This window comes from Etheostoma spectabile, chromosome 6, assembly GCF_008692095.1.
Source record: "Etheostoma spectabile isolate EspeVRDwgs_2016 chromosome 6, UIUC_Espe_1.0, whole genome shotgun sequence".
Lineage (NCBI taxonomy): Eukaryota > Metazoa > Chordata > Actinopteri > Perciformes > Percidae > Etheostoma > Etheostoma spectabile.
The window spans coordinates 24206395-24221835 of record NC_045738.1 but is presented as its reverse complement, the minus strand read 5'-3'; the positions used below and the strand labels follow the sequence as shown (position 1 = coordinate 24221835).

Here is a 15441-nt window from a genome sequence, read left to right as displayed (position 1 = left end):
TTTCTTTCTTTCTTTCTTTCTGTCTGTCTGTCTGTCTGTCTGTCTCTCTGTCTTTCTCTCTGTCTTTTTCTTTCTTTGTCTGTCAGTCTGTTTGTCTTTCTGTCTGTCTCTCTCTCTGTATGTCTGTGCGTCTCTGTCTTTCTTTCTTTGTCTGTCTGTTTCTTTTTCTGCCTTTGTCTCTTTCCCTTTACTCTATCACTTTCTTTTACTATTAATGTCTTATTCCTATTTATTTCGTTTATTCATTTTTCCCTTCGCACTTTCATGCTGTATTTTTTTGTGCAAAATGTTTAATTTCTGTTCGTTTTTGTCTTTGTCATTATTCAGTTCTTCTCCCTATCCTGTCATGTTTTCATTGCCATTCCTATAGACTTCTCAAAATGTCCCTCTTCTTATACGTATCTCTTCACCACATTGTCTTCCCTCGTCTTCAGTCCCTTGTGTCCTGCCCCTGCTTGGGCTTTCCATGTCATTCTCGGTTTCTCTCTCCCTCTTGGGTCACACACCTCCTTTAAAAATCCAGTTCTGGGATGTTACGGCCACCAGTAGGGGGTGTGTTTTCCCCCCCCCTCTCTCTTCTGTGTCTTTGTGTGTCTGTGTGCAGTCTATACAGGTTAAAAAATGTGCTTACTTTCCCTGCAAAAATATTGTTTGCATCCTCATAGAAATATGCTTGTTTATACAGGATTTCCAATCTGAATAGTTTGGAAATCCCCTAGTATTGTATTACTGTGTGTGTGTGTGTGTGTGTGTGTGTGTGTGTGTGTGTGTGTGTGTGGTGTGTGTGGTGTGTGTGTGTGTGTGTGTGTGTGTGTGTGTGTGTGTGTGTGTGTGTGTGTGTGAAAGAGAACCTTGTGTTGTGTGGCCTGTGGTGTGCTTGCTCCTGTCTGTTCAAACTATCTGCTCTTTCTCCTTAAGCCTACTAGAAGCATGAGGGTAATCTGCCAGGTAAAGTACTGCTCTTTCCTGCTTTTTCACCTCACCCCGCTTCACTGAGGCTATGATAACATTTCTGCAACGTCCTGCCAACACCCCTCAAGCCATCTTTGTCCCCCCCCCTCTGCTTTGAGTGATCATTTCAGAATGGCTGACTGACTGGCTGTCATATATTTTTGCCAAAAATGATCCAGAGGAAGAAGTGGGATTCTAACAGTCATTACATGTGGTGAACAACTTACCCTGGCTGTTTGGTGTGGATCTTGTGAAAATGAAATCTCCGCCCAGTGTGTATGTGCTTTTTGTAAAGCACGCATGTCGTTATACGCTTTTGCACTGCTCACATATTTGTAAGAAATATGACTCTTCTAATATCCCTCATGGTATAATGCTCATTTTATAATTTGGTTGTTGTTTTTTGCTCATCCATATTTAGTTGAGTCAAAATACTTGTTCCACACATACTGAAAAAAGAAAAATACTGATGAGAAGATCGCCATTCTCACGACACAAGGCTAAGATCTGTACATTTAGGTCCATAGGTCCAATATCTTTAAAGTGGCTACACAGTAAGTGACTTTCAGTTTGTGTTGATTCTAGCGGCTGCTTTGGACAAAAGCGGTACTGTTTTTACCACACCTGCTGTCGTAAAGGTCTTTTTTTTTTTTTACTGTATCACTGAGTTAGCGTTACGGGGGAGGTCATATAGTTGCAATGAATGTTTCCATTCATTTGCAATAAGATAACACTTTACAGATGCATCGATGCATTCCAAGTGTTGCATACGGTAACTGAGCCATTTTGGAGGTATCCCTGTCACTGTGTCATGAGCCAAAGCATTAAGAGATTGTTGTAGCAACCAACATGATAATAATAACTTAGATTAATAAAACGCATTTCATGAAACCCACGGACGCTTTACACAAGTACAAGGGGACAAGGGGAAAGCAAATAGTTAGCCAACACAAACACGGACTGAAAATAAATTTAAAAAACGTTGCTTAATGGAAGACAAAATGTAATGTCTGCTACTGACGTACAACCACATCGCACATTGGAAAGTTACTGGGTCGATGCCCCAGTATCAGCCATGACTACAACCGATAACTTCTGAAACAACATTAGAATACAAATAGGCCTATATAGAGAAATCTACCTACCTTTTAACTGACTGGATAAAATGGCACAGGCTTTTCCGGTGCTCAGCCGAAATCTGTGAGCCGCCCTTAGACCGTCATTATGTGACTTTGCGGCTAAAACCTGACCCGGGCAGTAGCATTAATAAGTGTGCAGAGCCTTCTTTTTTTATTCAAGGAAAACAAGATAAAACTACATTTTCTTTTGTTTGCTTAAATTAAATAGGAAACAGCCAACTTACAAAAACAAAACAGAAGACGGGAGAGATGTCTTGGGATAAATGGTCTCACACAGGCGTTGTAAATATTGATATTTTTAGACTGAAACTGACAATAGCAGATAGTATTTTGTCCTGATAATTCCGTATCTTTGGATTTTACTACTGACATGTCACTTGTAAAATATTCATACACTGGTTACAACCAGAGGGATGAGAAAGAGATGAGAAGATAATTCTAACATTTAATCAAGCAAACTGTATCACATTGATCATTCTGAAGATATCAGGTTCGCCTCCTTCCAGATACCCAGTATCGCACCCCTCTTCACCTCAAGTCTTCACTTCATTTTTCCCCCCCCCAACATTTCCAGGAGACCTACATTGAGATCCAGACAGAGCATCTTCCTCAGCTGCTGCTGCGCATGGTGGCGGCTCTGACCTGTCACCTGCAGGCCCTGGGCCTCGGGGAGCTCACCCACTGCCTCCGTCTCTGCTCCAAGATCCTCAGCAAAGTGCAGCCCCCGCTGGTGTCCCCTCTGGTCCTGCCACCGGGCCCCCAGGCTCAGGGCCGCTCCAGCTCCAACGGCAATCGCTCAAACCCAGCAAGGGACAAGGAGGACAAATGGGTGAGGGAAACTGTTAGCTGTTTGCTTTGGTGGTCAGTTAGAAATTAAAACTGTTTACAAGCACCAAAACAACAGTGAGGCCACTGCTCTGCCAATATGTGGCTTTGAAACACATTGGCAGCTGCTAATTCTCTTCTGTCTCTGATCCTTTGATAGTCTTTGGATAAAAGCATAGGCCCTGTTGCTGCCCCAGTCAGAGCAAATCCCAGTTTGACCCACTTGACTTACTTCCCCTACAAGTTACTGCCCAAAAGCCCATCAGTTCAGGCTCTGATGGTGTGCCCTGGTCCCTGTACAGGGCCCCTTCCGGCGCTAGTTGGCTCCTGCCATCCCCTGCCCTGTGCTGCAGTTGGCTGGGAGGTCCCACGACTGGCCCTGCCATCCCACTCTCCCCCGACACAAGGCATTTGAAGAGTTTTACAGAACAAATGCTCAGTTTGGCTGTCCTGTTCCTCCTAGTCCCTGTCCAGCAACCTGGTTGTTTAAGTGTTTGAGAGCTCAGTGATGCATGATTAAAAGTTCACTCAATCAGTCCCATGCCCGGAGATGGATAGCTAGATAGACTGAGGTATTCCCATGAGGGGCAGAAGAGAGGACAAGTAGAAAGACAGAAGATGGTTAAACTACAGCTGAGCCCAGCTCGCCTTTTCTCTCTGAGGGAGAGGAGGAGTAGACTAGCCTCCGATGCCTCCTGGGTGAGCCCTATCCATCAGAGTGGAAACATTCCAAATACTGTACATCCATTGAATACCCCCCACACCCCCCCCCACACACACACACACACACACACCACCCCACCCTGAGGGACATATAGAGAGCGTGCTATCTAACGTGCCATCTGAGTCCAGGCTCCAGAATGTGCATACTGATTCGATCAAAATGCATCCCAGGAAGCCCTCAGGCTCCCAAAAGCTGACTGTTACAAACAGTTACATCTCTCAGCCTGTTGTACAGCTCAGTCTACACACGTCCCTCAGGTCAAACCCAACAGCTGTGTTCGCAGCCACAAAATATATTGACCAGTGTACAGAACAGTGCAGTGATGACGTTAATGTGTCTGTTTAGAGACCTCCACTAGTTAGGCATTACATTTGCATTACATTTGAATATAGTACACAGTAACTGAATAAATTAAACACAATTTCAAATTAATTCTAAATGTGAATTTCTGTTTTTGACAGAATTGAATACCTGACAAATAACATTTCAAGGATGGTGGAAAACCCTGTAAATAAAGGGCTAGATTTGTCATTACACACAGTAAGGGGAAATCTCTGGGGGTAGACAAATTTGTATTTTCTCACATTAGATACTGTTTAATATTTAGTTTTTTTAAAGATTGTTGTTTGGGGCATTTTAGGCCTTTGTTTGACAGGACAGATGAAGACATGAAAAGAGAGAGGGGGGGAACGACTTGTAGCAAAGGGCCGCGGGTCGGAGTCAAACCCGGGCCCTAAACCTCTATATGTGAATGTCTGCTCTACCAACTGAGCTATCTGAGCACCCACATTAGATACTGTTTGCCCAACCCATCTATGGTCATACACAGCACATATAAATGTAGTTTCACTTCTAGATTAAAATGAAGTATATGTATTTCCATCTGATTTTAATGGCATCAGAACACGTTAATAAAGGAGATATAGTTGCTATCTAGTGAATATCCCTCTTTAAATGGATCTGTCATCCTTTTAGGAGTGTCGGCAGGTTGCAATCCTGTGATGTAGATCCTGTTGGATAGCTGTTTGTTGGAACATTTGACCTTTTTCACAGCAGACATGTTGATCAGCGCTGTAATCAGGCCTAAAAGTTAGGCCCGACAAGGCCAGAGCCCAATAAGTAAATTTTGATTTTGCAGCTTTTAAAAAACTCGAACCTGTTTACGGACCGACATTATTATAAATGTGTGCACGCACACAGCTCTTTTGCCTTTTGTCAAGAATGAGTCATTTATACATTTTTTAACATCATTTATTCCGCTCATTTACTGCGCAAGCCCAAGCCTGTATAAAAAAAGAAATTAAGACCAAACCCGTCAATGAACTTCAGCTCTAATGTTGATATGACATTTCTGCATGCTGGCTCGCTGGAATGACTTACTGGGACACCTTATTGAACTGATATAGCCGTGATTAGGGTTATTAGTTACACATGTGCTTTATGAAGTCAAAATGCTTTCTGTAAAAGTGTCTTTGATTGGGCATTGGAAGTTTTCTTTGTCCACCCACACAGGTGTCTCACTTGTATTTTCCCTACACAGAGTTGTGTGAGTGTGTACAAACTACGATTTACATCTTCCTCAGACTCCTGCCAGTGTTCCTGCCTTTATTATTGTTATTAGTAAATAGAGTTTGCCGGCGTCATGTAATTCCCAGTATAGCTCCCCCACTTAAATCAGCCGGAGTAACCTGTGCGGGTGGAAGAAAACCAGACATTAAATCATGCATTTATCTAACAAAACACTTATCTCCAGACTCCTAGAATAGAGAGATGAGGTCACAGTCATACAACTATTTACAAAAGAAAAATCAGTAGAGAGTATTATGGTCACAAATGGGAATAACAGGATCTGTACTTCCTATTTTGCTGTATTTTCAGCGTACCGATCAACACACACCTTGCCTCTTCCTTCATCCGTATCCTTCTCTGTCCTCCCCGCAGGCTTTGCCTGCTACTCTGGAGCTACCTGGCAGTAGGGAGGTGTTTGAGGACGGGGAAAACCCTCCCAGCAGTCGTTCCTCAGAAAGTGGCTTTACAGACTTCGTCCAGTACCAGGGAGATGGCCTGGAGGAGCAAACCCCTCATCCCCTTCCAGCAGTCAAAACAGGCCGCCGCTCCTCGGGCCCATCTCAGACCAAGCCTCTGGACAAATCAGTCATGCAGTGCTGCCTTGAGCATTTCCAGCAGTTTCTATCCCGACTTATCACATTGTACATTATCCCTGGGCAAGCGGACAGAGCTGAGGGGGAAAGAGGCGAGGTTCTGCACTTGGGGCCACAGGTTTCAGAGGGCTCCCAGCACACGGATTACATGGAGTCAGGATCAGGGCTGGTCAAGAAGGAATGTGTTGCTGCTTTCACTGCTGCCTGTCAGCTCTTCCTAGAATGCTCCAGTTTCCCAGTCTACATCGCAGAGGGCAACCTAAAGTCCTCACCCACACAGGAAGAGCAGTTTGGTAATGGCCAAAAACAATATGTTATCAATAACTAGGAACGCCTCTATTTAATGTCAGTGGCAAGGGTCACGGTTAACTGTGATAACGACTTTCATTTAAGTATCCGCCCTCTATATACCTATAGAATAAAATCGTTAATGTCATTGTACATGTAAAACAGAGTTGGATGCCGTCTTATATGTGCAAACATCAGCCAAAGTGCAAAAGAGGTGAATAAATAAATATAAAAGAGCCTCCAAAAGTCACTTTAAAATACAAAAAAGAGAAATTATAATTGGAAAAAACATCAAAATGCACAAAATAAAAAACATACCACACATGCAAGACATTCACTGCACCATTCATCCTTAATAGCAATACCTCAATTAGCGTTACGTTTAGTTATGGCTTTTGGATAAAAGCTGTTTGTTTGTGTTTAATTGTCCTAATGGATGTCCTTGTGCAGAAGTTCAAATAGAGAGTTGTTTTTGGATTAAAACAGTAGAAACAACAGCCATAAATAAAGGATACACAATGCTAGGGAGAGTTACAGAGTACTTAGATCTAGAGCTGATTCATAATATTTAAATACTTTGTTACAGACAGTGAGCAGGTCCGTCTGCCAGCGTGGCTGCAGACCCTGATGGACGCTTGCTGCCTGTCCAGTGACTTCAGCCTGCAGGGCGTGGCCATATCCCTGCTCATGGACCTTGTGGGACTCACCCAGTCTGTTGCCATGGTGACCGCCGAGAGTGTGGCATCTAGTGACGGCTCCGAGCCCGCCCAGCCCATGAGCCCCAGCCAGGGTCGAGTGGCAGTCGTCATCAGACCACCGCTCACTCAGGGAATCCTAAAGTACATCGCCGACAAGACAAACTTCTTCAAGGTAGAGCTCTCGTTTTAGGTTACTGTGGAACCCTTTGGTGGACTTTATTTTTTTGATGGTCTTCTTGACCCTGTTTAATCTCCAACCTTTTTCCCAGAGTGTGGCTCTGATCCTATGGGACCAGTTGAGTGAAGGAACACCTCAGCACCATCAACGCAGCGTAGAGCTCTTCTACCAGCTCCACAACCTGGTGCCGTCCTCCAGCATCTGTGAGGACGTCATCAGCCAACAACTCATGCACAGAGACAAGGTTAGTGCAGTAGACCCTTTACATCCCAGGAAACACACACACAAAGTAACTGTACACACTCCATCACTCAGTCTTCAAACACACACCGTATGTCAATGAAATCCATGCTGAAGCACCTTTTTGCTTTCAGAGAATTCGGCTGGAGGCCCACGTGAAGTTCTCTGTGCTGTGGCATTTAACACGAGATTTGAACATCACCAAATCCTCTCCTTTTAATCGCACATTTGACAGGTATGTGGGCCAAATAGACATAGTGCTTCATTTATTTAGAGGGATTTTCCTTTGGAACATTTGTTTGCATGTGTCTTTCCTGTGATTTCCGTTTCACTTTGTCCTTCAGATCTCTTTTCATCATGCTCGACAGCCTGAGTTATTGGGATCCGTGCTCTAGTGCTGTAGGTCGGGCTTGGCTCAGTCAGGTCCTTCAGAGACATGACATTGCTCGGGTTTTAGAGCCTCTCCTCCTCCTTCTACTCCACCCCAAGACCCACCGAGTATCCATTCAGAGGGTACAGGCCCAGCGCCACTGGGCCCAGGTCTTCCCTGAACCGCCTGAACAGGGGCAATCAGAACCCATTTACACCAGGGACTCTGGCTTTTCAGACAGTAAGCAATGGGCAGTAATACTATGTCATTTTGTATCCTAATTGTTTCCACACATTGTGATAGAACACCTTTAAGCTATTGCCTCTTAATGTAAAAAATCCTTTTTTACTCTTTCTTTCCTTAGACTTCGGTCTGATCCAAGGGGAGAGGGTGGCACAAGACGAGTTCCGAGGTCTGGTGATGGGTGACATGGAGCCGTTCTGTCTGACTGTCAACCCATTGAGTGACAGTCTGTCCTTGCTGAGCCTGAGCAGTGAGAACTTGCAACTAGCTGGTGAATATCCTCCTGTTGACCAACAGGGGGAGCTCCAGCGCTCTGATTCCAGTGGTTCACATTCATCTACAGTGGAAAATGGCAGCTTCGAGGAACCAGAGGTTGTCAGCAATCCAGTCAATGGCTCAGACCAACAGCCTGTTTCCTCATATGACGTCTCTGAGGATTCTATAGAGGAGGCTGTGTCCTTGGTTATAAAAGAGCTGATAGACAAGGTTTTGAGTTTAGTAGATGAGGGAACTTTTGAAGTCTCATCTCAGCTTGAAAACTGGCCCCAGACAGACACAGACAGCACTTCCTCAGATAATTCCACTAGTCCCCATTTTGACTCTGGCCCTCCTCCAGGCTCCAACCACCAGACTCTGCCTGAGCTGCTGGCTGGAGGCACGCTTGAGTTCCTCTCTGTCACACAGGCAGATATATCTGCAGAGGAGGATCACAGAGAGGGCATCACCCGCCATAGCTCATCACCTTCCATTGTCACGTTGCCAGATAGCGCCAACCCTGCTACCCCCGACCACAACCTGCAGGTGGACGACACTCAGGCCCGTAAACGTAGCCATAGCAGCACCCAGCTCAGCCTTAAAGGTAAGATCATGGAGAGGCTTGCAGACAAATCTCCAGGGGCCAAGCCCAAGATCAAGAGGGCCAAGAGGAAAGAAGAGGAGAGGCAGAGAAAAATAGCCATTCAGGCCGAAAAACTGCGGCCGCCCAGTATTTTCTTCGGGGACAGCCTGGATCTAGAGAACTGGTACAGCTGTGGGGAAGGGGAGGTGTCAGAGATTGAGAGTGACACCGGCTCCCCCAGCGTGGGCTCAGGGGAGACTGGTGGGAGGGCCAGTGTCACAGGACGCAGATCGTCCTCTTCACCACCTCAGTTTAATATCCATCCTCTTTACCAGCACGTTCTGCTATACCTCCAGCTGTACGACTCCTCCCGGGCCCTCCACGCCCTGTCAGCCATTGCAGCCATGGTAAGAGCTGCTCCCTCAGGCTTCGTGAGTGCCATATCCACCACCAGCATCAACAACACCTACACTCCACAGCTCTCTTTGCTCCAGAACCTCCTAGCCCGTCACAGGGTCTCCGTCATGGGAAAAGACTTCTACTGTCCCATCCCCCAAGACTCCCACTCGCACTCCTTCCGCAGCGCCATGTACCTGGAGATCATCATCTCACTTTGTCTCTACTTCCTGAGAAGCTATTACTCTGCCCACCTGTCAGCAGGCCCTGAGGACTTGGCAGGGAACCGGGCTATGCAGCTGACCAGCGTGGAGGTCCTAACTCTCCTTTTTAGCGAGCTAGCCAAAGCCACGGGTGGCTCGGCTAAGGGCTTTGCTAGTTTCATCAGCGACGTCCTCTCTAAGTGCAAAGTTCAGAAAGTGGTTCTCCACTGCCTGCTCTCCTCCATCTTCAGCGCCCAAAAGTGGCATGAGCAGCGGATGGCAGGGGTGAACGTGGCCACTGTGGAGGAAGGTCTGTCCGAGGACAGTGTCATCAACCTGTCGGAGGACCAGATAGACAGCTGCAGCGCTGTCCAGTCCCAGCTGCTCAGACTGCTGCAGAGCCTCGTTGTACTTGAGCACAGAGTCCTGGTGCCGGCTGAAGAAGGAGGAGAAGGAGGACCTGTGGGAGGCGGGGCAGGAGGTGTAGGAATGGGAGGCGGCGCCGGGGCTGGGTTTGAGATCCTGGGTGGCGAAGTGGAGCACGTCAACCCTCAGCAGCCAATGACATCACTGCAATACCTCCACGGACAGCCTATAACAGCGCAGGGTATGTTCCTGTGTGCGGTGATCAGGGCGCTGCATCAGCACCACGCATGCAAAATGCATCCCCAGTGGATAGGACTCATCACGGCCACCCTGCCGTACATGGGGAGGGTGCTGAGGAGGGTGGTGGCCTCAGTCACTCTGCAGCTGTGCAGGAACCTGGACAATCTTCTTCAGCAGTACCGCTATGAGACCGGAATAACTGACACCAGGTATTAACATCTTGAGGAGTTGTGCTGATGAGTTATTCTGTAAGCCAGTCTTTGTCGTCATACGCCATACAGGCAGTAAAATTTATCAAAATGGCTTAGCAAGGGTTTGGTCACCAGATGGCACTCTTGACCACAAAATGCCACAGCTGTCTTATACATCATGCATCTTTCTGATGTACTAGTTGAGATTAAAATGCTTGGCTTTTTAGCTTTTATGTATACCAATACCTTAATTCAAAAATATGTGTTGATTAAACTGCATATTCTTCCTCTAGACCCCAGTGGATGGCTCTCTGCATCCCTCCTGACCTGATTCTGACAGTGCTGGAGGGGGTGACAGCCATCATCCATTACTGCCTTCTTGATCCCACTTCCCAGTACCACCAGGTGAGGGCGCCGGGCACCTGTGATGTTGCAAGTTGCTCTTTCATTTCTCAGTGAATGTTTACAACCTCTGAATGCAGGCCTCTTTTGCTGTGGCTTATACATTCATTTGTTACATTTAAAAGTATGATTTGTATTAAGATATGCTTGTTTTTAAAATTGTTTTTCTAATTCTTTTTTTTCTATTTCTTTGCATAATGGTATAGCCCCATAAGAACTGACTGTCTTATTGCATATTCTGCCTCTCAGTTGCAAGTGAGTGTTGACCAGAAGCACCTGGCCGAGGCTCGTTCAGGCATCCTATCCATCCTCCACACCATCATGTCTTCTGTCACCCTGCTGTGGAGCGTCCTCCACCAGGCTGACAACTCTGACAAGCCAGCTGCTGCCTCCACTGCCTCTACATCTAACATCAACCTGGGCTCCACTAAGGTAAACCAGGCAACATGTATTCAGAGTGTTTCCATCAATAACTCTGTAACACATTTTAATGCAGGTCTTGGTCAGTCCAGCTAGGTGATAACTAGTCCGTCATAATTTAGTCTTGCTTTGCCTGACCTTCCTACCACAGCGGCACTGCTGAGGAGTGTCTGGCGAGTCTACACAACATTCTGGGATCGGAGAAAAACGTGCTCTGGTTTATTGCCATTTCTTTAAACCAATCAAAATCATCTTAGGTGGCGCTACAGCAAAACAGCCTCTGCAAAACCGCCTCGGGAAGGAACTATTTTTGGTGGAACATGTGTACGTTCAATAGTAGTTTTTGTCATGCAGCAGGAAACTCAGATTGGACAGGTAGTCTAGCTAGCTGTCTGGATTTACCTTGGAGAGATCTGAGGACCAGGTAACCATAGTCCTCAGATTGGACAGTTAGTCTAGCTAGCTGTCTGGATTTACCATGCAGATTTCTGAGGAGCAGTTAACCATAGGCCTCAGGAATCCACCAGAGTTTAGAACGCCATTACAAAGAAAGCCAAGGGTTCCGTTGCCATTTCCGTTGGCAACGGAGCAATCCCAGAAGTGGAACGTTGTGGATACAGACTAGTCATAATTGAACACGTCTTGACTGGAGAATAGTTGACTGAACATACTAAGAAATGACAGATAAAGTGCTTGAGTTTATTTATCTAAAATGAACTTTTTACACCACAATGTGAAAAAATGGCAGACATGATGAACATAGTGCTACACATATACTTTATAGTACATTGTATTGTATTGTATGGTCTTAAACCTTACCCAAATAGAATACAAACAGAGATAGCTCACATTTGTTTATTAAATTACCTAATACGGCTCCTTATCCATTTAACAGAGAAGTGGGATGTGTGATGTTGGCAGCCCTGCCTAAAATGTTCTACAGAGAAAGTATTCAAACTCCATACATAATACTTGGATTACTGATCTCAACAGGAGGAACTGAATCTCATTACTGGCACTGAAAGACTTTTCTTTCAGCAATTCCAGCTCAGTATTTTTGTGCAAGTAGTCATTACCCTTGTCTAGAATGTAGGTTGGTGATGTAATTTTCACCAAGATAATACACAGAACACCATTTGTAATCATTACAGAGCCTGTGTCCCAGCAGGAGGAATAATGAGAAAACTGGTTACTTAATAGTTTTTGGTATATATATATATATATATATATATATATATATATATATATATATATTATATATATATATATATATATATATATATATATAATATCACCACACACACACACAGATACAGCAGCTCTACTTTGATGGAGATAATGTTGTTTGACAATTTATGTTGTGCCAGTTAACCGTGTGATACATATCATTTGAGGAAATAGCACTAGTGTGTGATTTATTTATGACGTTTAGTTGTGTTTTTTTTTTTGTCTAACACAATATACAGCAAGATATCAATCAATCACAATGTATTTATAAAGCACTTTATAGCAAGCAGCAGGTATCCAGAGTGCTTCACATCAGAAACCAAGAGTAAAAACACATCATACAATAGAAAGAATGAACATAGAGAACAGTAAAATCACAAAAGGTTACAAAGAAATAGAAGAATGTAATTGTCACACCACTGCTACGTATTAATAGCCAGACTAAACAGATGGGTTTTGAGTTTGGACCTAGTACAAATATCAGGGTAGACACACCGAAAGTATGTATTGTAACCGAAATTGTTTGCATAGTGAGTAATCTGCTGTTTAACCAACCTAACTTCCTCGCTTGCATCTGTTCCACAGAACCTCCGGCAGCAAATCCTGGAGCTGCTGGGTCCAATCTCCATGAACCATGGTGCTCACTTCATGGCAGCAATTGCCTACGTTTGGAATGAGAGGAAGCAGGTCAAGACTCCAGTCAGAAATAAGGTGGGTGTCCTGTAAAACAGTGGGTACAAGACATACGCAAACTCTATAGATTGTATTGTCTTGAGGCCTGCATTGGAAATCATTTACATCAGACTTAATTTACTTACTGGTCCATACGGTACGCGGCAAAGTGTATTCATTTCTTTTTACGTGTTATAGTAAAATGTATTTGAATATTGAAATACCACCAAGCTAAAGAGCAGTGTTTTGCTGCCCTTTCTGGTTAAGAGTTTTTGAGCTTGTTTTACCTCTACCTACCTACTATTACTTATTTTTAAAGATACTTTTTGGGTATTTCTAGGCCTTTATTGACAGGACAGCCGAAGACATTAAAAGGAGAGAGAAAAGTGGAATGACATGCAGCAAAGGCTGCAGGTTGGAGTCAAACCTGAGCCCGCTGCGTTGAGGAGTAAACTTCTATATATGGGCGCCCTACTGATTTGTTTAAATGTGAAACATGAAAGCAGCACATTAAGGGCCCTATCTGGCTCCCGGCGCGGCGCAAGGCCGAACGCACGTTTCTTTGCTATTTTAAGACCGTCTGCGCCCACGTCGTTTAAATAGCAAATGCATCTGCGCCCATCTTTGCGCCCATGGGCGTGCTGGTCTTACTGGGAGGTGTGTTCAGGAGCATTCTGGGCGTATTGCTATTTGGAGGCAGCAGGGAAGTGATCGCGCCATTGACTAACAACAACCTGATCTAAAGTCAATAACGCAGCATTTAATTGTTATTTTAACAGTGAATTAGTAAAATGCACCTAGGCTTATGCACAGCATGCACACTTTATGCTTTTTACACACACACACACACACACACACACACACACACACACACACACACACACACACACAGCAGCACATACACGTGCAAAAGATTACGAATAAAAAGATTACGGTGCAAATCCGCCATCATAATTGCAATGCGCAAAGGTCCAAACGCGCCTGGCTTTTTAAGGGAATGGGAGATGACACTCTGATTGGTTGATTGCATGTTATGCCCAAAACACACTTATGAATTAATGAAGACGCTAAATACAACCCATTTCAAGCGCACAGACGCTTTTTTCTGCCGCCAACTTAGCAAAAGTGGATTTGGACACGCCCTTAACAAACCTGCGCCATGTGCTTCACGCCGTGGGCTTGAATAAGAAGTTAAAATAGGACACTAAATGATTTAATTCAACCCACCTCTTTTCATTGGCTTTTAACACCAGGTAGCGTTGATCTTATGTGTATAACTTTACCGTATGCTGGCAGTGCATTTTATTGTAATTATTTTATTGTACCTTATATTTTTTATTGTGCTTTTATTGTGTCATCTATTTATTCTGTATTATCTATTTGTGCAGCACTTTGGAAACCTTGTGTTTGTTAAAATCATGCTATATAAATAAATTGGATTAGATCGGATTAATCTCTCACTAGCATTGTTCTCAATAGAGATGCCTGGACTCCAGCATGTCCCTCATTGAGTGGGCTTTTTAAAGCCTTGTATGTACACCCTGTGTTTCAGGTGATTCCTTTAGCCAGCGACGAGCAGCTGCTGCTGGTTGAGCTGGTTCGCTCGGTGAGTGCCATGCGCACTGAGACGGTCATGCAGACGGTCAAAGAGGTCTTGAAGCAGCCGCCTGCCATTGCAAAGGACAAGGTTGGTTTTCTAGGTTTTTAGTCCATTAGCATAACTGTTTTCGTCCCTGTCTTCTGCACGAGTTTCTGCCTACATAACATCAAACATGTTACCGTTTAAACAGGCTTTTAAAAAGAATTTTAAATTAGATTTATTTTAAACATATGTACTTTTTTGGCATGCTTTTATGCAATACATGCATTCCAATTTTGTTTTTAAGCAAATCTTTAGATTTTCCTTTTTTCACAAGGACTTTGGCTCTGTTTATAGTCATTCAATACATTAATATTATTTCTTCACTACTCCCCACAGAAGCACCTCTCCTTGGAGGTCTGCATGCTGCAGTTCTTCTATGCCTATGTCCAGAGGTGAGTCCACTGCTTCCTATCAGCAGTGTACAGTACATACTGTATGTAAACTATAAATCTATTAGTATTTAATGTAAATAATGTCATTGTAACGCGAGGGTTTGATATGTGGTGGTTAATGAGAAGAAATAGCCAGATGGAGACGGAAAACTTTCTTAAGCAGCACTTTACTGTTCTCCACATTTCATCAGCTCCACAACAACAGCACTTCCTTTTTTCTCCCTCACATGTAGCTGAAATAACCAATCAGATGCTTGCAGCCTTTAGACTTTCATTTTCATTTATGATTGTGGCCTGTTTGTGTCCTAGGATCCCTGTGTCCAGTTTAGTTGATAGCTGGCCATCTCTGCTGGCCTTGCTGAAGGACTCTGTACCGCTAGGCCTACCTGCCCCTGGACAGTTCCTTATACTAGGGTACGTTCCTCTTCTTTGTAGTTTTTTTTTTTTACCCTGTTCAGCTTTGTTGTCCTGGTTTTAGACAAATGTCTATTTCTGTGTATGTAACTTGAGAGCAACCAAAAGCCAGAGTCAGAATATCCTGTATGCGTTTACACTTACGTGGCCATTGAAGCTGATTCTGGTTTTGAATCAGTCCGGGATTACGCCTTCATCCACTTCCACATCATATTCCTTA

The 15441-nt window shown here is 44.3% G+C and overlaps 1 protein-coding gene across 8 annotated transcripts in view; it reads left to right on the top strand.

Moving 5' to 3' along the window:
• dop1a (DOP1 leucine zipper like protein A) overlaps positions 1-15441 on the top strand; it is a 38591-nt gene that overhangs the window by 14749 nt on the left and 8401 nt on the right. For 5 of the 8 annotated variants that reach the window (XR_004332329.1, XR_004332330.1, XM_032517789.1 and 2 more), the window contains 14 exons: positions 919-948; positions 2665-2918; positions 5577-6094; positions 6676-6959; positions 7057-7209; positions 7340-7440; positions 7550-7815; positions 7940-10070; positions 10346-10457; positions 10704-10886; positions 12687-12812; positions 14326-14460; positions 14752-14807; positions 15117-15221. Coding sequence is in view for 6 of the 8 variants with exons in the window: in XM_032517789.1 (XP_032373680.1) it covers positions 919-948; positions 2665-2918; positions 5577-6094; positions 6676-6959; positions 7057-7209; positions 7340-7440; positions 7550-7815; positions 7940-10070; positions 10346-10457; positions 10704-10886; positions 12687-12812; positions 14326-14460; positions 14752-14807; positions 15117-15221 (4454 nt within the window). In the remaining 2 variants the exon portion in view is untranslated. Of the gene's footprint in view, positions 1-918; positions 949-2664; positions 2920-5576; positions 6095-6675; positions 6960-7056; positions 7210-7339; positions 7441-7549; positions 7816-7939; positions 10071-10345; positions 10458-10703; positions 10887-12686; positions 12813-14325; positions 14461-14751; positions 14808-15116; positions 15222-15441 lie in introns of all 8 variants that reach the window. The other 3 variants (XM_032517790.1, XM_032517792.1, XM_032517793.1) reach the window with 3 other exon arrangements.